Source organism: Oryctolagus cuniculus, chromosome 7 (genome assembly GCF_051225735.1).
Source record: "Oryctolagus cuniculus isolate XC-2025 breed Fujian yellow rabbit chromosome 7, ASM5122573v1, whole genome shotgun sequence".
Classification (NCBI taxonomy): Eukaryota; Metazoa; Chordata; class Mammalia; order Lagomorpha; family Leporidae; genus Oryctolagus; species Oryctolagus cuniculus.
This window is the reverse complement of record NC_142873.1, coordinates 102,066,946-102,090,282: the sequence shown is the minus strand read 5'-3', so window position 1 is coordinate 102,090,282 and position 23,337 is coordinate 102,066,946. Positions and strand designations below refer to the sequence as shown.

The following is a 23,337-nucleotide window of genomic DNA, read 5'->3' as shown; positions in this document are numbered from 1 at the left end:
GTTTAAAAAGTAAGTAGAATTGCTCTTTTCTTTTTCCTATCACCCATCACAACTTCAACTGCACACCTAATATTTTGTTTACTGCACTTACCAGACTTGCAACAATCCAAGTAAACATGGAAGAGTCCAGAAAGAGGGAAGGACATAAGACTCATATTGAAAGGAGGGAAAGCTCCAGCTGAACCTAAAACAAATACACAAAATTTGTCTGTATCTGAAAATAGCTTGTTCATAAAGGCCAAACATTTCTACTCCATGATTTTACATAAATATCCATGCCTCCAAAAGAAGGGAAATTCTATGAAGAAATCTGCATCATGTTGGTCATTGGGTGCGAGGTGATTAGAAACAGAGATTTAGGAAAATGCAAAGTATAGTACAGGTATGCTTCCTTTTCTCCAGCCTTTTCCCATGGACAAAGTCTAAGTTATATGGAGAGTGAGGTCACTGGGATGAGAGAAATGGAGAAGGGAGAGGAGAAATGGAGAGGGAACAGCGAGGAAGGATTCATAGCCAGCTGTATGAGAATTCAATGTATTTAATAAACACACACACAAAAGATCATTATCCACAAATATTCTAAAAACCATCACAAATCACTAAGAAATTGACATATTACCCTCTTTTACAAGCAGGCAAAATACATAAAAAATCAAATAATCAATAAGACTTGGGAAGATTCTCACTTTGCATTTCAATCAAGAAAATACAAAATAAATTAACAACAGTATGCCAATTTACACTGACAAGGATGTAGAAAATTAAAACATAAATGTTGGTATAGACACACATCAGGGAATCTCAAATATGTAGACATTTGACCAAGTACTGCCACTGCTAGATATTTATTTTAGAGAAACTCATGCAGATGAGCGTAAGCAAACATGCATGCAGGTGACATTTTATGCAATGCTGCATAATTTTGAGAGTAGGAATAATTTTCACTCAAAGAGGACTGAATAAACTAAATATGCTTTCTTCAAATTATGGTATACATTATAACAGTTAAAATTAATGATCTGAAGTTTCATATCACTGAATAAATCTTAGGAAATATAATTCTGGGTGAAGAAAATAAACTAGCAAATCACACATATAATAAGAAAACATATTTGCAAATACTTCAAGGTCACAAAACAATAGGATAACCATTTAATGGATGCATATATATATATATATATATATATAGTAAAAGTACAAAAATATGCATAGAAAAGGACATATGACTTCTTCATGGGGTTATCTTTGAGGGTGAACATAGGAGGAGGAAGTGAAAGAGAAGTGATTGGGAAGTGGGTGATTCTATGATGTGTATATATATATATATTTTTTTCTTTTACAAAAGAGTCGAGGAACTTCCAGTGATGTGATCTTGTCATCAAGGTAGGTTTTTATTTTTCCCAAAATTCCTCCTGAAAAAACAAACAAACCAATTAGGATAGAAGAAGTATTTCATTGATAACATTTTAAATAAAACTAGAAAGAAAGAAATTTCCACAAAAGAAAAAAAGGTCAACAAAGTAAAAGGGCTAAAGTGTTTAAAAATTAAATGGTAAAAGCTTACTGTAATCAAAACAGTGTAATGCTTACATAAAAATGGATACATAGACCAGTAGAGTAGAACAGAGAGCCCAGACGTAAACCCATGTGCATATAACCTACCAATACTTGACAAGGATGTCAAGAAAATGCAATGGGGAGAGGAGGGCGTCTCCAACAGTGTGTTGAATAAATTGGATATGCCCATGCAGAAAGCATCAAATAAGACTCGTTATTTACACTACTTAAAAAAACTAGCTCAAAACAGACTAAAGATTTAAACTTAAGACCTAAAAATATAAAAACCAGAAGAAACCAGCAGAAAAGCTTCATGAAATTGGATTTCGAATGATATCACGGATATGACACCAAAAGCACAGGCCAAAAAAACAAAAACAAAAAACTAAACTCAAACTTTAAATTTACATATCCAAAACTATCATGAGAATGATCTGTAACCTGCAGGATGGCAGAAAATATTTTCAAGTTATCTGATAAGAGGTTATATTTAGAATATGTAAAGCACTACCACACAATCACAAGATATAGCCTAATTAAAAATGGACAAACAATCCAGACAAGCATTTTTCCAAAAAAGATATGCAAATGACAAACAACAATATGAAAATTCGCTCAATAACACCAACCATTAGAGGAACATATATCAGAACTCCTAGAAGATATTACTTCATAACCATTAAGGTGACTACATCACAACAAAAAAATAAGTATTGTTGAGGATGTGAAGCAATTTTGAAGTCTTTTGAACTACGGATGAAAAAGTAAAATAGTGCAGCCATGATGGAAATCAATATTAAATTTCCTCAAATACCTCTAGATATAGGAAGGGACCTCAAAATTTGTGAAAAATTGAAATTAAGAGAAAAAATGTAAAGAAAGTATTACAATGTGTTGCTGCTGTATTATTTTGTGCATAGATACTTTTAAATATTGTCTTCACAGAATCATACCCTTATAAAGTAATATTTTTAAAGATGGAATTAAAGGTTTATTCCTGTACAAAGAATTTTAACTTTGTGTATACTTCTTTCATAATATTCATTTTCTATAAACTTTTTAAGGACTTGGCATATCCAAAATTGAAAAGAGAATCTTGAAGATGTATTTGCATACTGTATTCACTGCAACATTACTCATAGTGGCTGAGGTAGAATCAGCTCAAATGTCCAGAAGAAACCAAGAGCCTGTGGTGATCACACCTCTAGCCTACATAAAAACACCCAAGGGGAGTATTAATCAGCTTAAAAAGTAGGGAATCTTGTCATACAGATGACCTGGATGAACACTGAGGACAGTCACAGAAACACACATACTGTATGATTCCACTTAAGTGAGAAATCTAAAGCGGTCAAATTTATAGAAAGCAAAATTGTACTTGCTACAAGGGGAAAAGAGTTACTTTTCAATGCATATGAAGTTTTGCGTTTGTGTAGTGAAAAAGCTCCAGGGATCTGTTATACAACAAAGTGAGCACTGTTAGCACTACTGAACTGCACATTAAAAAGTCATGACTGTGGTAAATTTTATTTTTACTACAATTAGAACCAAATAGAAAATCTGATAAAATCTTGATAATTGTTTTTTCCTGGGGATGGGAATATCTGGTAATATTTTCTTTATGAGTGTATAACAAAAATTTATAACTTTTTAGGGAAAAGAAAATCTGAAACAAATAGAGAATTGATATTTTCTTATTTAGGGGGAAGTAATTGGGAATTTTCTGCATGTTTGTAATATTTCATAGTTGATAAAAAGTAACAGTTACAGCTAACTGGTTGCTTTGGACCTTAAGTTTATCTAATATGAATCTATAAGTCTTAATTCGTATTCTCTAGAGAAGTAATCACACCTTAGTCCAATTGTGACATTTGAAGATCATATAACTTAAACAAAGCTGTGGGGCTGGTGCCATGGTGTAGTAGGTTAATCCTCCGCCTGTGGCGCCGGCACCCATATGGGCACCAGTTCTAGTCCCAGCTGCTCCTCTTCCAATCCGGCTCTCTGCTGTGGCCTGGGATAGCAGTAGAAGATGGCCCAAGTCCTTGGGCCCCTGCACCCACGTGGGAGACTGGGAAGAAGCACCTGGTTCCTGGCTTCGGATCAGCGCAGCTCCAGCCATTGTGGCCATTTGGGGAGTGTGGGGAGCAACTGGGAGCAACTGGGACTAGACTAAGTTACTGGAATTAAGACTTATTCTATGCATCTGCTCTCCCACAATATGGCGCTGGGAGAGGAGAAAACAGCTTCTACACAGCTGCCTCCAGTTCAACCAATAAACTGTAGGACCTGCTCCTGATTGGAGTAGAGCAGCGTACTCGGCGTGTGGGTAGCAGAGTTGGGATTGGTGGAAGAGGACTATAAAGGAGGAGAGAGACAACATGCACCAGGAACATCTATCTGAAGGAACACCTGAGCAGCCCCCGAGAGAGCTGGCCGGCGGTGTGCCGCTCCCCCGCGGAAGTGGGGAAAGTGGCAGGGGGAACCGCCCTTCCATGGAGGTGGAAGGGACGGTAGCCAACCCGGGAAGAACCAGCAGCAAACCCAGGGAGGGCCAAGCAGACGAAAGAACAGCGCAGGGTCCTGTGTCGTTCCTCCACGAAGACGGGGAGCGACAGGGGAGTGAACCAATGAATGCAAAACCTTACTCTCTGTCTCTCCCTCTCACTATCTGTAACTCTACCTCTCAAATAAATAAATAAAATCTTTTAAAAATAGCTAAAAAAAAAAAAAACCCACAAAGCTGTATGAGGGACATGGGATTAATTTCTAGAGGAGTGATATGGGCTATGTAGGGGGCTACAAAATATTTATTACAGATTGGAAAGACAAGACAGGTTTCACCTCTCTCTGTAACTCTGACTTTCAAATAAATAATCTGTTAAAAAATTTTTTTGAAAAGATAGACTATAGGGTGATGATTTCCTTGTTGTCACTACTCAGGTATTGACATGTCACCCAGTTTGATTTTTTATTTTTATTTGATTAATTAATTAATATTTATTTTGAGAAGCAGACAGATGCAGAAAGCTCTCATCCACTGGCTCATTCCTCAAACACCTGTAACAGCTGAGACTGGGCAAGATGATGCTTGGAGCCGGGAACTCAATCCAGGGTTTCCACATGGGAGGCAGGCACTCAACTATTCGAAGCACCACCTATTGCCTCCTAGAGTGCACGTTAGCAAGCATCTGGAATGGAGAGCGGAGCTTGCATGCAAACAGGCAGTGCAATATGCGATGTGTAGATCCCAAATGGTATATTAACTGCTAAGCAAATGTCCACCCCATTTTGATGATTTTTGACAAATGCATATTCCTGTGTAATATACAACCCCTCCAGCAATGCCAAGCATAGACAAAAACCAGCAAGGGGAAGGAGTTAAGTATAGACAAGGTGGTAATTATGCATTCTCAGAGGATTCTAGTGAGGGGAGTGAGTTTAAGGGAGTGCAGAACAAGGAATCAGTGGATAAGATCCGTATGTGGTTAAAGAACAATACAAGGCATTTTTTAAATTCCCTACTGGATCTCTGTGACAGCATAGTAAGTGATTATATAGCTATGATTCATAAAAATATTAAAGAATGTTGAAATTTTTTTGATTTGGAATAGTCCTAAAAGTTTCTTTTCCCTGAGTACATCTTTCTGGAGAATATTTATAGATTGGTATATGTAAGTACAAATCGGTATTTGTATTTACCAACAAGTATGTGTATTTGCAAATTAATCCTCACATCTGTTAACCTTACTTTAAATGTGTGAAAGAAAAGAGAGAACACAAACTGGTTTAATTATTGTTATAATTGGTTTAGATGACAATTTAGATGACAAACTCAGAAAGAAGCCTTTCAGCTTTACAATTTTAATGAACAAATGCATCATTGTCCACCAGGAGAATTTTAGTTCTGAAATTTAACTGAAACATTATAGGGTCCTTTTTTTTTTAAAGATTTATTTATTTTACTTGAAAGTCAGAGTTACACAGAGAGAGGAGAGGCAGAGAGAGAGAGAAAGAGAGAGGTCTTCCATCCGATGGTTCACTTCCCAGTTGGCCGCAATGGCCAGAGCTGTGCAGATCTGAAGCCAGGAGGCAGGAGCTTCCTTCGGGTCTCCCATGTGGGTGCAGGGGCCCAAGGACCTGGGGCATCCTCCACTGCATTCCCAGGCCACAGCAGAGAGCTGGACAGGAAGTGGAGCAGCTGGGTCTTGAACCGGTGCCCATATGGGATGCCAGAGCTTCAGGCCAGGGCGTTAACCCACTGCGCCATGGCACCGGCTATAGGGTCCTTTTTAAACTTGACATTCTGAAGCAATTTTGGTAAGTTACAAAAATTTCTATGAGAGGATACAGTGAAATGTAACTGTTTTTTGCTTTCTTGCTTATGAATTGACAATACTAGTTTTTCTAATTCAATAGCACAAAAAGATTTATTGACATCTTTCCACAAGCCAGCAAATTCAATTCTAAAATCTCCATTTAGGTTACTTATTTTCAGACTTCAGATAAATATTTGCTTTGCTGCTACTTTACTGCAACCTAAAATATATATAGTATTTTTTTCACATTTGTAATTTATATCTCCCATATAAAAGGGCTATGGCAAGAGTTTCTGCAGCAGGAATTTACACCTCATTGCTTATAACTTATGAGGGGACTTCAAAGAATTTTTGAAAAAAATGAAATGAAAAGATGTTTGTTTTGGTGCAAAAATATTTTGAAATTTTTGCATTATTTGGGATAATTTTTATTTCTCTTAACTAATTGAAGACTTCTAATATAAAATCAGCCCTGTTTATTGGGTTAATTTCAGCTGATGTATTCTCATTATTGCTTTATTAAAATTTTCTAATTTTGCTATAATATGTCTAGAAAAAAGATTGTCATAAAATGTACTGAATGGAGCAGGAATAATTTATATGTTTTTTTCAGCCAACCTTAAACCATTACCCTAAAACTTTACTTAATGTACTTACAGTTCACATGTCATTTGGTAAAACAAAATGATGCTTTTTTTTTTTTTTTTTTTTTTTGACAGGCAGAGTGGACAGTGAGAGAGAGAGACAGACCTTCCTTTGCCATTGGTTCACCCTCCAATGGCTGCCGCGGCCGGCGTGCTGCAGCCAGCTCACCGTGCTGATCCGATGGCAGGAGCCAGGTACTTATCCTGGTCCCATGGGGTGCAGGGCCCAAGGACTTGGGCCATCCTCCTCTGCACTCCCTGGCCACAGCAGAGAGCTGGCCTGGAAGAGGAGCAACCGGGACAGAATCCGGCGCCCCAACCAGGACTAGAACCCGGTGTGCTGGCACCGCAAGGCAGAGGATTAGCCTATTGAGCCACGGCGCCGGTTCCCTCTTCTTTTAAATGTTTATTTATTTTTGATCTACTTAAGAGGCAAAATGACAGAAAGAGAGAGAGAAGAGAAAGAGAGAGAGAGACCTTCCTTTTGCTGGTTCACTTCTTGAATACTTGTAACAGCTTGGACTGGGCTGGGTTGAATGAAGCCAGGAGCCACCACTCCATCCAGGTCTCCCACATGGGTGGCAGGGACTTGGGACATCAGCTGCTGTCTTCCAGGTGCATTGCTAAGAAGCTGAATTAGAAGTGGAATGCAGCCAGCCTCTCTGCTAAGGAACGAGGGCATCGCAAGCAGCAGCTGCACCCGTACAGCCCCACAATGCGAGCCCCCATTTTCTTTTGAGACAAAGTGGTTTTGCTCATTTCACTGCTCTTCACTATCACCTCCAGAAAGTACATAGAAAAAGGGAACAAAGACAAAATAAATATCTCACTTTTAAACTTTCATCACAAAATTTATCAGTAGTTATAATTGAGGAATAACTTGAGAAAACTTAAGCCTTTTTTTCTAAGACAAACTTTCTAACATTCTATTATACTCTGGAAGTCTCTTCTCCATGCATATAGTAATTCTATTGTTAATAAAAATCACTGACACTAGATTTCAGCAAGTAAACTAACAGTGAAAGAAGTGAGGGTCTTAGGAAGGCAGGGACTGTGGACTTAGGGACTTAGGGACTGTGGACTTTATCAGTTTGCACGCTTATTATTTATTGATGTTTACCAGTGACTTTGGGCAAGTTTGTTTAGTGTCTCTGAACCTCAGATTTCTTATTTTTACAAATAATGGGAGACAACACTATCCTGAAAATGTCATAATGAAAATTAGAACTACATTACTGGGCACTTGGAAGGGACATAAAACATCTTTAGCAGCATTTCCTGTGGCTGGGGAGCTGTGCTCTACCTGAGTACCTGAGTAGGCCCTGCCACCATTTTACTTTTTTAACAGTAAAATAGAGGAAACGTCTGTCTTAGTTACCTCAAAGAGCTCAGCATAGAATGTTAGAGTAATGAAATTACTTTCATTTATTGCAAAATGTTATAGGAACACATAAAAATAACATTTAGGGAAGTTCTACTGTAATTATTGAGTTATTAGTTTATTTTCATGTTGAAAAAGACTTGCTTATGTTGAAATTTTCCTGAAGCGTGAGGTGCCAAACACACAGTCAGACAGCATCTCTGTGTTTTTCTCCACTGCTCTCTCACATTGCTGATAAGGACGAGCACCAGGGTCAGCCTGCAGCAGAATGGAGAACAGGCCAGGGATGGTTTTGCTCTTCTCACTGTCTCTGGCCTCTTCGTGTTGCCCACTGTGTGAGATGTTCCTGTTCTCACGCTGAATTTCATCCTTCTGCTCATTATTTTCATGAATTACCTTAGAAAGGGTGAATGAAATCATTTTGAGTATTTAAAAATGCAACACAAAATCAAACAACATTTTTTAAACTTTCCCAGCATGATCCTAATTTTGATCATTTTCTGTGATAAATGCTAGAGGAATTTATCGTTTTATTCCCAATCCAGTCAATGTCTTTAAAGTGCTTGGCGAACCATATTCCTATTTGTTTTCTCTTCATTTGTCAATGGCTTCACCTATGTCTTAACAGTTGTTTTGGTTTATTTTCATCAACTTCCTAAGATTTTGCATGTGTTACAAAATTTGCAATTTTAGTTTGCACTGTATTTTCCTTATAGTGTCAGGTGCTTACAATAGCTGACAATCAGTAAGAAATAAATAAAATACATTAAGGTAGTAGGAGAAAAGAAATGCCAGCAATAGATTCTTGAGTGAGCGTGGTTGTTTTATTAAAACCTTTGCGTCCTTGTACACGTACTTGCAGCTGCAGGAACTCAGATAAAAGTCTTAAGTAAACCACCTACTTGTCTGTCAAAAAGTATTGTTATTATTGTTCCCATTTTATACATGAGGAAACTGAGGCTAAGCCATGTTGATAAAGTTGCCAAGATCATAAAGTCTGGTTTGTATGGCAGAGTCAAAACTTGAATTTGTATCTACTTAACTTTCGAAAATCTTAAAACATTCTAGAACTTACAATTTGATTTTGAGTCTTTGAGGAAAAGCCGAGCAAAGAAAGGGGAAATAAGTCACAATACTAAAACTATGAATTAAGTTTACAATTAGGTAATCCAAATTTATTTTTTCACAGATTCAACAGACTTAGAATTAGAGCATAAGAGGGTTGGAAGTGTAATGTTTACATTTTCTAGTTTAGAAAACTGATTCTTGAGTGGTAAGTTGCCTGCCTGTAAGCACACAATCCCATGGGTCATAAAATTAGAACTCCCTGCTTTTTCCAAGATAATATCTGTAAGAAATAAAAAAAAATGTATATTCTAACTGTGAGATTCCAGCTTTAGCATGGGAGTTTTCCAAGAAGAGCCTATGAAAGAGAACCTGGACTTAGCACCACAGTGGCAGAGAAGAGGTGAAGGAAAAGCAGGCGGGTGTGCTCATTAAGGCTTCCTGGATGTGCATCCAGAGGGTGCCCAGGATCTCACAGTCTGTGAGGGAACAGAAACACATTCAAGAATAAATATAATACTTTGTGTTCAAGCTGAATTGAAAAGCAAGTGACAGGGTGGTGTGGTCATTGGAGAAAGAAGGCATTAATTCAACCTGAGGGATTTGCATTGTTCTTGTGATGTTCCACAGAAGCCGGGACAATGGAGTTTAACAAGTTCCTGGGAGGCAAGAGGCTACTTCAATCAGGGGGGAATAAAAAACAGCAGAGACAGGAGGCTCCATAAAGCCACGTATGTTAAAGGAATACCAAAGAATTTAATGAGGATTTGGATACTTGGGCCAAAGTCCCAGAGATTAATTTTGAATTCTTGGCTTCTAAAAATTATAGAATTGCTCTTTCAGAAAAGTCTTGCTCATTCCAAACTTTGCTTCATTTAAAAGTCCTTCAGAATACATTTCTACTTTTCTAGTATCATCACTAGCAGCCTCACATTTGCATTTTCTTTATCAGCATAAGCTGTAAGTGCCAATTACCTGTGACGAACCACTATATCACCTGGACTATATTTTGCCATTAAGAAATATCTAGACTTTGCTCGCCTATTTGCTTTTCACTTATAAATAGAATTCAATAGATGGGCAATTAGCTCAAACAGCACTGAGCATTTGAGCTGCTATAATGAGAATCTTTATACTTCCAGGAACAAAAAGCTTCCCCATATGGTGTCTGCTGCTTGCTGTGTGTTCCTCACTCACATTACGTATCACTCATAAACATTTAGTTTATTTTCCACACTGAAAGCAAATGTTTTCTTATCCATTTACATTTCCTATGCCCTTGTGGAGCTTTGGCTAAGTTCAAGTTTGCATAACTGAGAGGATGTCAATATCATAATAGTTTAAGAGTCTGTTTAGTTCTCTCCTCCCAGAGCTGAATAGATTCCCAGCCCTTGTGGTAGATTAATTCCTCTCCTGTTAAGGGGACAGATAACATCTTACCCACCTAGTATTTCTAGTACCTGCACTTAGTAGGAATTTCATCAAAAAGAGATGCAAGAGTGAGAATAAATGAATGAAACTGTTGTGAAGTTCCCTGTTGATCAGAGAATCTACATGTTGAGTATTTGTTAGAGAATCTGGTAAGAGGTAAAATTTAGATGTTTAAGACAGATTACCTGAAATGCTGGTATACTAGAGAGCCAAAAGTAACCCCTTTTTCATCCGTCCCAAATGTATGAAGTAAGAGACATAAAATGGGTGGGGACTAAAAAATAGTAACATTACTGAATTCTAAGGAATGTTTCCAATGAGATAACCAAGATTTGACTCGGAAGAAAAGAGCTGTCCAACAAAGAGAGTGTTTCAGAATAAAATAATATATAGAAATGGAGTGTTTGCAGTGCAAAATCATTGTTTAAAATGGTTGAATGGTAGAGTTTGAATGGGAGTGGGAAGGAAAGGAGAGAGAGACAAAAAAGTTTTCTGGAAAAATCTTGCAAGCAATTTATGTAGTCCCTATTGGACTTGCTCCTAAGAGGAATAGTGAATAACCGAATGATTCAAAGCAGGACACTGACACAATAGGTCAGCCATGATGTGAAACATGCTGGAAAATATGGCAAGAGAACTCTTTGAGAGGCTTGAACTCCAGGGGAGGCAGGGATGTTGGAGAGTAGCAGACAAATCTGAGACATGTCACATGCAAAGTCCAGAGAATTAGTGGCAGGTTATATGGAAAAATAGGAGGATGCTTCTGGGGTTCTCTAGAGATATAGAGAGATGGTAGGTCATTTTCTAATCAAGGTAGCCTGATGGGAGTTGATTTAGGGTGAAAATAATGAACTCACTTTTAGATTGCTGAGTTTGGGTGTCACTGTCATAACAATATTCAGTTGTAAGTAGGTAATAAAGGAAAACAAAACACAAGATATAATTTGAATGAAAGTAAAGATCTGAAAAACACTGATATAAGACAAAAGATTGATCCAGGCAGTGAAGATACGAATGATAAAATGGAAAAATGCTGAAATACTGAAATGCTCCACTTGAAAATGATCCCAAGATGTTAAAACAATTTTGAAAAACAGATCCTTAGGAGACCATTTATTACAAAATATTTAAGTATCTTTCTTGGGCAATTGCAAAACAAATTTGTCTGCAAAGGTACACTTACTATATAGCATGAGCTATAGCTGCATCTGGTTGCCATAGATTTATTTATTAATTGAGGATTTTTTTTTTCAGTTATAGCTGGAACAGATACTTCTTCATATTCATCTTTGTCCAATATGTGATCTGGAACAGCTCAATACAATTAGCAACTTCAATTTAGAACAGTGGCAGGACTGAAATAGCGAAGTGTGATTGATATCTCCTACAAATTAAGATGCATTGCTGAGTATCCTCAGGGTGACTTGGAACACTGTGATTAACTCTGCCACTGATCATGTGTTCATATAGAATTTCACTATCTTGTCTTCAGAGAGTTCATATGCCCAATAATCAAGATGTACCTGGGTTGGAGGATGCTATTGTTGGGAGAAAATTTAGACTATACCAAGGCCACGCCCTTCAGGAATCATAGATCTTGAAAAAATCTTGGAGCTATTGCAGATAGTGTTTTCAACTGTTGGTCAAGAGCCATTAACAAGTTGTGAAATCTCTTTGGTGAATTACAACTTGTTTGTTTATTTTTAAAACTGAAATAGAATAGAGTAGAATGTTTTAGAATAGAAAATGTCAAAGCACATTACACACAGTAAAGTGTCTGTGAACCAACAAGCATGGATAGGAGCAAAGAAGAAAGGCATTTCGCTAATGACAACCTGTGGAAAAACCAGGAAGGTGGGGGAAAATAAGGGATGTGTGGAAAGTTTCAGATAGTACATGATAGCTATTGTTGAGTATTTAGATGTGGATGATTTATGGGAGATAAAAATGGATAACTACTGGGGCTTGTATTGGTCACACACACATTAAAAAAAAACCAGCTAGGGACTTTATATATCATTTAGTTAGCATGAAGAATCACAGAAGGCTCTTGGGTGGGTAACCCATTTGATAGAAGGGTTAATCTGAGACCTGTGGGAAGGTCCTTCTAAACAGAAATCAGGTAGCAGCGGTAACACTAATCCAGACACTGCGATATAAAAATCTCCGTGTGCCAAACTTCATCAGGGCTTTGTATATGCTGTTCTTCTGTCTGGATTGCTTTCCATCATTGCTTCTATAATCTTATCATTGCTCTTTACTTCCATTTTTTTGTATATCAGTCAAATTTCTTCTCTGAGAAGCTTCCTTACCTCTAGTTCTCCTATTAAATATATTATACTTATGATTAATAACTAATATGCTGTTATTTAATATCTGTGTCAAATGCTAGAATGTAAAACTGACAATAGATGTAATTTGTCTTGTTTATAGCAATATATTCATCAAATAGACAGTTTGCTATACAGCCGATTATTTGTGATTAAGTAAAAGAGCAGTGAAAGTTACTACAGAAAGAAAACGAGGTATAAAGGATGTTGGAAAGGATAACTAGTGGGAGTTAGGAATTTACCGGGTATTAGAGCAAGGAAAAGGGAAATAGCCAAAGATTCTATCATTCTTGCTTTAAACAAACATGTTATCATGCATGCTCTGTGTCAGGTACTATGCCAGGCCTTGGGAAAATGCAGATGAAAATGTCATCAAGTATCCTAACTTCATGAGACTTACTCACAGTTGGCAATTAGACCAAATTCTTCTATTACAGTCACTATGAGACAGGAACTATTCAAAGTACTTCATATACACTAAATTAGCAACAACTTTATGAGACAGGCAGGTACAATTATATTCTACTTTCATAGATCAGGAAACTAAACCAGAGAGATAAATAACTTGCTCAGTTCACACTGGGAAGTGGAAGAGCTGAGATCTGGGACCATATTTTTTTTTAAGCGTTATTTATTTATTTGAAAGTCAGAGTTACACAGAGAGAGGAGGAGAGGCAGAGAGAGAGAGAGAGATCTTCCATCTTCGGGTCACTCCCCAAATGGCCGCAATGGCTAGAGCCACACCGATCCAAAGGCAGGACCCAGAAGCTTTCTCTGAGTCTCCCACATGGGTGTAGAGGCCCAAGGACATGGGCCATCTTTTATTGCTTTCCCAGGCCACAGCAGAGAGCTGGATCAGAAGTGGAGCAGCTGGGATTCAAACTGGTGCCCATATGGGATGCTGGCACTACAGGTGGTGGCTTTACCCACTATGCCAAAGCGCTGGCCCCATCTGGGTCCATCTTAACTACTGTGTTGGTTTCTCCTCCAGGCTGAAGACAGGGACACAGATACAGCAGATTGTGCAAAATGACATAATAAAGGCAGACACAAGGCACAGAAGAAAAAACCCACGGAAGAAAGTAGTTGTCTATCCAAAAGGAAGAGACAAGGAAGAATCACTAGGGGAAGTGGAATGAAAGTGAATTTTTAAGGATAAATTTGAAGTTTTCTATGTAGAAACCAGTCGTGGGGAGAGTACTGTAGTGACAACATTTCAAGGCAGGAAAGTAAGAAATAGCACAATGTTTGGAGGGAACATACAATTAATTTGGAATCTCTGGAAAATTCCCGCAGGCAGATTACCACGGATGATGCGCCTAGAAAGTTCAGGAGAGGTTTGTCTGCCACCCTGAGGAGCTTAGAACTGATTCCAAAGGTTGTAGGAAACCTGGGAGTATTGCAGTCAGGAGATATGGGGTGGAAAATAATCCAAGCTCAGACTTTCTGGTTAAAAAGACAAGTTTGGCAGTGCCACTGAGGCAGAATGAGCAGAGCATGAGCTAAAAGCAGATAGACGTACTAGGAGACCATAGTCATCAGTCAAGCAAGAGATTGGGAGGGACCGATTTAGCAATAATAGTGGACACAGGAAATAAAAGGATTTAAGAATATTGAAGAACTTGGTGGTGCACTGGATGTGGGAGAGAGAGAAGGAGTAAGATCAAAGGGTCTTTTCAGGGTCTTTTACTTAACAAAAGCAGGCCTCTTAAGGGGAGATGTAACAAGCCAAGGGAGGGGGGATTTCAGAAAGCTCTGATTTGTTTGGAGTGTGCTTCATTGGAGATAAATTTACTTTTTGAGTCAAAAGTAAAGCACTTGGTAATGTGGGGTCTCTAGTAAACAAAAAATGTCACACAATTAAGTGGAAGCTATAGGTGGCAAAGAAATCACTTAGAACAAAGCAATGAGGGCCTGCTCCGTGGCTCACTTTGTTAATCCTCCGCCTGCGGTGCCAGCATTCCATATGGGCACCGGTTCTGGTCCCAGCTGCTCCTCTTCCAGTCCAGCTCTCTGCTGTGACCCAGGAGGGCAGTGGAGGATGGGCCAAGTGCTTGGGCCCCTGCACCTGCATGGGAGACCAGGAAGAAGCTCCTGGCTCCTGGCTTCAGTTCGGCGCAGCATGCCGGCCATAGAGGCCATTTCGGGGGTGAACCATCGGAAGGAAGATCTTTCTCTCTGTCTCTCTCACTGTCTGTAACTCTGTCAAATAAATAAATAAATAAATTAAAAAAAATCAGTGAGCTGGACCGAGGACTGAGCACAGAACCCTACGGGGGTATAGGAAGAAAATGCAGACAGAAGGAGCCAATGCTGGCAGAGGCAGAAAGAAAAAAAAAAAAGGAGCCCTAGGAAAATATAAACACATGATCAGAAGAGCAGGGAGACACCATAAACTTTCCCAATCAGAAGAGTTAATCATCTCTATCCTGTAGGAGCTATTATGCTTATTTTTCTAATTGCACAGATGATGCACATTATTAATATAACTTATTAATCTATTATGATTAGGATGATTAGATTGTGAATTTTTCTAGAGTTAAAAAACAAGTGTCTTAAAAATATGATTCCTGCAGCTATCACAGAAACTTACACCTAAAATATACTTGGGGAATTGAGTAAGGAATGGAAGGTATTTGTCTTCTGGTCATCAAGGGGGTCACCACTAGAGGGCACTAGTAGCTCTAGCAGACAGGAAGTGCTAGCATGGAGATACAGAGGGCTTCTTGTGATGGAACTAGAATTCAAACTTTGGCACCTATAATAAGTTTCCAATACAGTGGCATGTTGTTTAGATGTTCTTGTTTCTGGATCAGTTTCTCTACTTTGAATGATTTACTAGATTTCAAAATACTCTCTGCCTCCATGCTCTCTAACTTACAACCTGTTCTTGGCTTCATCAGAGGTGTATCTAAGAAGAAGCTCTGTTCAAGTAACCTTGATCCAGGCCCTTTGCAATGGCCCCAAACTGTCTTTGAAGTTGCTTTTGACCAGCAGCCCTGCTCTTTGCTGCTGCTCCACCACTCTGGCAGGACCTGTTAGCTGTTCTTCCAATAGACCATACATTCTCACACATGTGTGCTATTAACTCAAGGTATTTCCTCCTTTGTGAATACCCTTCACTGAATCTCAGAATCCCAACTTGTCATGTATATTTCTCTTATTATCCACTCAATGAAAGCTTTCCAACCATCCAGGCAAATTCTCTTTTCTGTGCTGCAGGCTTTAAGAACGACCTTTTATTATGGCATTTTTCCCATTGCTAATATTTATTTGTTCACTTATTCTTCTCCTCTAGATTAATATTTTTTCCTCAAAGACAAGTAACACAACTCACAATCTATGGGCTATTTACTTGCAATTAAAAATTGCTTAAAAGATGGAGGACCTGTCATTGTCACTAGCTAGGCTAGTGATAGGCTAGGCTAGAGCCTGAGGAAGCGCACCCATTGGGAGTGGCAAGATAGAAACTTCTAGGTCCACTGCTCCTGGATAAACCCTTCAGTGACTAAAGACTTTCTGTGCTTAGATTGCAAATAGCATCCATGTCACAGTCTTCTCTTTCTTTTCCATAACAGACATCAATGAATATCATGTCAGACAGGAGCCATTAGGCTCTCCAAATTAATCTCATCTGCCACTTTGGTACTATAACACCAACATACTAGGCCATAAAGCAAGTCTCAGCAAATTCAAAAGAATTAGAATCATACCATGCAGCTTCTCAGACCATAAAGGAATGAAGTTGGAAATTAGCAACTCAGGAATCCCTAGAGCATACGCAAACACAGGGAGATTGAACAACATGCTCCTGAATGAACAATGGGTCATAGAAGAAATCAAAAGAGAAATCAAAAACTTTCTGGAAGTAAATGAGGATAACAGCACAACATACCAAAACTTATGGGACGCAGCAAAAGCAGTGTTAAGAGGAAAGTTTATATCAATAGGTGCCTACATCAAGAAATTGGAAAGGTACCAAATAGATGAGCTTTCAATTCACCTCAAGGATCTAGAAAACCTACAGCAAACCAGACCCAAATCTAGTAGGAGAAGAGAAATAATTAAAATCAGAGAAGAAATCAACAGGATTGAATCAAGAAAAACATTCCAAAAAATCAGCCAAACGAGGAGCTGGTTTTTTGAAAAAATAAACAAAATTGACACCCCATTGGCCCAACTAACTCAAAAAAGAAAAGACCCAAATCAATAAAATCAGAGATGAAAAAGGAAACGTAACAACAGACACCACAGAAATAAAAAGAATCATCAGAAATTACTACAAGGACTTGTATGCCAGCAAACAGGGAAACCTATCAGAAATGGATAGATTCCTGGACACATGCAACCTGCCTAAATTGAACCAGGAAGACATCGAAAACCTAAACAGACCCATAACTGAGACAGAAATTGAAACAGTAATAAAGGCCCTCCCAACAAAGAAAAGCCCAGGACCAGATGGATTCACTGCTGAATTCTACCAGACATTTAAAGAAGAACTAACTCCAATTCTTCTCAAACTATTCAGAACAATCGAAGAAGAGGGAATCCTCCCAAATTCTTTCTGTGAAGCCAGCATCACCTTAATTCCTAAGCTGGAAAAAGATGCAGCACTGAAAGAGAATTACAGACCAATATCCCTGATGAACATAGATGCAAAAATCCTCAATAAAATTCTGGCCAATAGAATGCAACAACACATCAGAAAGATCATCCACCCAGACCAAGTGGGATTTATCCCTGGTATGCAGGGATGGTTTAATGTGCGCAAGACAATCAATGTGATACACCATATTAACAGACTGCAGAAGAAAAACCATATGATTATCTCAATAGATGCCGAGAAAGCATTTGATAAAATACAACACCCGTTCATGATGAAAACTCTAAGCAAACTGGGTTTGGAAGGAACATTCCTCAATACAATCAAAGCAATCTATGAAAAACCCACGGCCAACATCCTATTGAATGGGGAAAAGTTGGAAGCATTTCCACTGAGATCTGGTACCAGACAGGGATGTCCATTCTCACCACTGCTATTCAATATAGTTCTGGAGGTTCTAGCCAGAGGTATTAGGCAAGAAAAAGAAATTAAAGGGATACAAATTGGGAAGGAAGAACTCAAACTATCCCTCTTTGCAGATGACATAATTCTTTATTTAGGGGACCCAAAGAACTCTACTAAGAGACTATTGGAACTCATAGAAGAGTTTGGCAAAGTAGCAGGGTATAAAATCAATGCACAAAAATCAACAGCCTTTGTATACACAGACAATGCCATGGCTGAGGAAGAACTTCTAAGATCAATCCCATTCACAATAGCTACAAAAACAATCAAATACCTTGGAATATACTTAACCAAGGACGTTCAAGATCTCTACGATGAAAATTACAAAATCTTAAAGAAAGAAATAGAAGAGGATACCAAGAAATGGAAAAATCATCCATGCTCATGGATTGGAAGAATCAATATCATCAAAATGTCCATTCTCCCAAAAGCAATTTATACATTCAATGCAATACCAATCAAGATACAGAAGACCTTCTTCTCAGATCTGGAAAAAATGGTGCTGAAATTCATATGGAGGCACAAGAGACCTCGAATAGCTAAAGCAATCTTGTACAACAAAAACAAAGCTGGAGGCATCACAATACCAGATTTCAGGACATACTACAGGGCAGTTGTTATCAAAACAGCATGGTATGGGTACACAAACAGATGGATAGACCAATGGAACAGAATTGAAACACCAGAAATCAACCCAAACATCTACAGCCAACTTATATTTAATCAAGGATCTAAAACTAATTCCTGGAGCAAGGACAGTCTATTCAATAAATGGTGCTGGGAAAACTGGATTTCCACGTGCAGAATCATGAAGCAAGACCCCTACCTTACACCTTACACAAAAATCCACTCAACATGGATTAAAGACCTAAATCTACGACCTGACACCATCAAGTTACTAGAGAACATTGGAGAAACCCTGCAAGATATTGGCACAGGCAAAGAATTTCTGGAAAAGACCCGGGAGGCACAGGCAGTCAAAGCCAAAATCAACTATTGGGATTGCATCAAATTGAGAAGTTTCTGTACTGCAAAAGAAACAGTCAGGAGAGTGAAGAGACAACCGACAGAATGGGAAAAAATATTTGCAAACTATGCAACAGAATTATATTATATTATATTATTTCAGGGTTAATAACCAGAATCTACAAAGAGATCAAGAAACTCCACAAAAACAAAACAAACAACCCACTTAAGAGATGGGCCAAGGACCTCAATAGACATTTTTCAAAAGAGGAAATCCAAATGGCCAACAGGCACATGAAAAAATGTTCAAGGTCATTAGCAATCAGGGAAATGCAAATCAAAACCACAATGAGGTTGCACCTCACCCCAGTTAGAATGGCTCACATGCAGAAATCTACCAGCAACAGATGCTGGCGAGGATGTGGGGAAAAAGGGACACTAACCCACTGTTGGTGGGAATGCAAACTGGTCAAGCCACTATGGAAGTCAGTCTGGAGATTCCTCAGAAACCTGAAGATAACCCTACCATTCAACCCAGCCATCCCACTCCTTGGAATTTACCCAAAGGAATTTAAATTGGCAAACAAAAAAGCGGTCTGCACCCTAATGTTTATTGCAGCTCAATTCACAATAGCTAAGACCTGGAACCAACCTAAATGCCCATCAACGGTAGACTGGATAAAGAAATTATGGGATATGTACTCTTTAGAATACTATACCACAGTAAGAAACAACAAAATCCAGTCATTTGCAACAAGATAGAGGAGGCTGGAAAACATCATGCTGAGTGAACTAAGCCAGTCCCAAAGGGACATATACAATATGTTCTCCCTGATCGGTGACAACTGACTGAACACCAAAAAGGAAACCTGTTGAAGTGAAATAGACACTATGGGAAACGGTGACTTGATCAGCATAGCCCTGACTGTTAATGAACAACTTAATACATTATCCCTCTTAGTAGTTTTTTTATCTGTTCTACTTAATATGACTGGTTTAATTCTGTAATTAATACACAGTTATTCTTAAGTGTTGAAATTTAACTGAAATGTGATCCCTGTTAAACATAAGAGTGGGAATAAGAGAGGGAAGAGATGTATAATTTGGGACATGCTCAAGCTGACTTGCCCCAAATGGTAGCGTTAGAAACATACCAGGGGATTCCAATTCAATCCCATCAAGGTGGCATGTACTAATGCCATCTCACTATTCCAAGTGATCAATTTCAGTTCACAATTGATCATAATGAAAGGACTAAGAGTCAAAGGGAGCACATAAACAAGTCTAGTACCTGCTAATACTAACCGATAGAATAACTAAAGGGGAGAGTGATCCAACATGGGAAGTGAGATACTCAGCAGACTCATAGAATGGCAGATGTCCTAAATAGCACTCTGGCCTCAGAATCAGCCCTAAAGGCATTCGGATCGGGCTGAAAAGCCCATGAGAGTATTTCAGGCATGGAAAGCCAAGACACTCTGGCAAAAGATCTCTGTGAGTGAGATCCCAGTGGAAAGAACAGGTCATCAAAGAAGGAGGTACCTTTCTCTGAAGGGAGGAGAGAACCTCCACTTTGACTATGACCTTGTCTAAACAAGATAAGAGTCGGAGAACTCAGAGGGCTTCCATAGCCTTGGAAACTCATGACTGGAGCATAGGGAGATTACTGATGCCATAGACAGGAGTGTCAATTGGTAAAGTCAACAACAGGAGTCACTGTGCACTTACTCCTCATGTAGGATCTCTGTCCTTAATGTGCTGTGCATTGAGATTTAATGCTATAACGAGTACTCAAACAATATATTTCACTTTGTGTTTCTATGGGGGTGCAAACTGTTGAAATCTTTACTTAATGCATACTAAACTGATCTTCTGTAAAAAAAAAAAAAAAGAAATTATCAATTCCCAACTTGACTCTCACTGGGATTAAACATGACAATAGGTCTGATCTGATTTCATCATCATTTAAAAAAATCATCTATTATTTTTCACTTTATGTTTCTGTGTGGGAGCAAACTGTTGAAATCCTTACTTAATGTATACTAAGCTGATCTTCTGTATATTAAGATAATCGAAAATGAATCTTGATGTGAATGGAAGGGGAGAGGGAGTGGGAAAGGGGAGGGTTGTGGGTGGGAGGGACGGTATGGGGGGGAAGCCATTGTAATCCATAAGTCGTACTTTGGAAATTTATATTCATTAAATAAAAGTTAAAAAAAAAAAAAAGATAACACCAAGATCCTAAACAAAGCGTGCCAGACTATTGTATGTTACATAAAATAATCTTTTACTTCCTAGGCCTTTGCATTTGATGTCCCTCTTCCTGGAACTCATGTACCTGTGCTCACAATTTGGGTCCCCTGGTAACTCAATTGATCCAGTGTCCCCCTGTTTTACCTTCATGAGTCCAAGTCAACCTCACCTCCTCTGACACCCAACTTAACTTTCACATTCTGGCTCTCCCTGTCCTGTGCCCACGGTGTTTTTGAATGTTTCCATTTCATCATTTATGACTGTTTGTTTCCTCATGTGTTTCCCTGGGGGACATCATCCTCTTGGTGATAGGGTCTGTGTCTTCTCACCTCCAGAGCTCCAGCATTGACACAGACAGTGTCTGACACAAGAACACATTCAGTAAACACTGAGTAAAGTGTGACCATTATATTCCCTCTTGCACAAATACTAATGACAAAATATTCATGTTTGGGCTTTGGATGGTTCAACTTTTGGTAGCTAAGTTCTTCTAGTGGTGGGCACAAGGTAACAAACAAATGGAATACAGAAAATCTAAAAGCTGTCATTGGGGAAGCTGTCTGCCTGCAACAGGTTCACAGATAACACGAATTTGCTCTAGATAATAACTTTCATCCCAAGGAAGGCAGGGCTACCTAAACCAAGGCAGATGCTTCCCTATAAGGACATAGAGAAATGTGAAGAGTTCTATAACAAGAATTCAAAAGGAAGCCTTATCCTACAAAGTTTAGGGTAAACTCATGCATGAAGTCTCATTGTCAGAAGAGAAGATGCATCTCATAGATCAGAAATCTTGTGTCATAGCTGCTCTGTAGTCACAGAAAAGTGAAAGTACCAGAGATTAGTCCTAAATGATTTGGGCAGAGCAGAAGTCAAGAACAAGGAGAGACTGAGATCATAAGAAGATGCCTAGTAAACTGGAGATGTAAATTAGATGCAGATATATCAAGCAGCCACTACCCTGACCTGGCCCTGGAATTAATTTTCATTTTTACTTTTTTATCTTGGAGGTTTATGTAACCTGAAACAGGCTCCACATGGAGGCTTTATGTGGGATCTTTCCATTTTAAGGTGATATTTTAGCATATCAAAAGTTAAAATATGTTCTGCCATCCCACATTCCATTTGAGCACTATATCTGTCATATTAAGGTCCATTTATTAAGGTCACCAGTGAGCTTGTCAAAAGTTTGTTGAAGTTAGTCACTCAAAGAATTATAAATATCTTTGGCCTGTGATATGCTTGTACTGAGTGAGGGTAGGGTGAAACAGAAGGAGGTAGAAGGTGGCATCTGACTTTCTAAAGTCATGGTTATTTTGGTGTTATTCATTTGTTTCTCTCTTGGTCTTGCCCAAAAGTGAAGGTTTCTTAGACACATTGAGTTGAACAGGCAGAGCCCTGTGTTGAGAGTGTTCTGGTAGGTGGTCAATGTTTTTCTTGGCCATATTTTCATATTGCTCTTCCTGCAAAGGATAGTGGCATTTCTCTTGAAGAACTATTAATAATTTACTTTTTATTTTGTAAACAATTTAAATGACTGATGGTATTTCCCTTTTAGCAATGTTGCTCAAAACTGTGCCAAAATTTTGTCTCACATCTAAAAAACTCAGTTTTCAAACTGAGTAAAACTAATGAACATTATTGAGCACTTACTGTGTTCCAGATCCTGTACTAAGCACTTAGCATCCATATAACCATCACTATCTACAATAATGAATTACATTATCCTTTGCTTCCATTGTATAGGTGAGAGAATAGAGACATGGAGAAAATAAGTAACATGTCTAAGAGTTACTCAGATCTGGTCCTATCTGATGCCAAAATTTGTAGGCATGTGTGGCATCCAGACCACAAACACAAGTATACATGAAAAAAAGCTCATTTATTCATTTTTTGTAAAACCAACTAAATTTATTCTGTCAGCCTGATTTGCCATAGTGTTGTTACAGTCACTGTTGGGACTAGCCACCCTGTGGAACCGTGCTGAGGTCCTGAAGTAGAGCACCATCGCCACATCACCTGAGCATCTCTAAGGGTCTCATTGCAGACTAGGTGATCCTGCTCATCTGGCTGCTGGGATGCTCCAACTCATACTTGTGGCGCAGGATCTTTGGTAAATTTGGGACTGTGGTGCACAGGGCATCATCTCTGGATTGTCAAAGAGGTCTTTCTATTCTACATAGTATGTCACCTCCCTGGAGTGCTAGTTTTACCACTGGGCAATGCATGGCCCTCTGACTTTAACACTCCTTTTTTCTTTGGGATGCACAGCTACCTCTTCCTGAGTTTTCAAAAATTAATTTCTCTACCTCCACACCCATCC

General features: G+C 38.7%; 1 protein-coding gene across 6 annotated transcripts in view; it reads right to left on the bottom strand.

Annotated features, from left to right (window-relative positions):
* Nucleotides 1–519: 519 nt before the first annotated feature.
* PTGER3 (prostaglandin E receptor 3) overlaps nucleotides 520–23,337 on the bottom strand; it is a 189,284-nt gene continuing 166,466 nt past the window's right edge. For 2 of the 6 annotated variants that reach the window (XM_051856034.3, XM_089336654.1), the window contains one exon: nucleotides 7,922–8,297. Coding sequence is in view for 3 of the 6 variants with exons in the window: in XM_089336654.1 (XP_089192780.1) it covers nucleotides 8,046–8,297 (252 nt within the window). In the remaining 3 variants the exon portion in view is untranslated. 6 annotated transcript variants of the gene reach the window in all.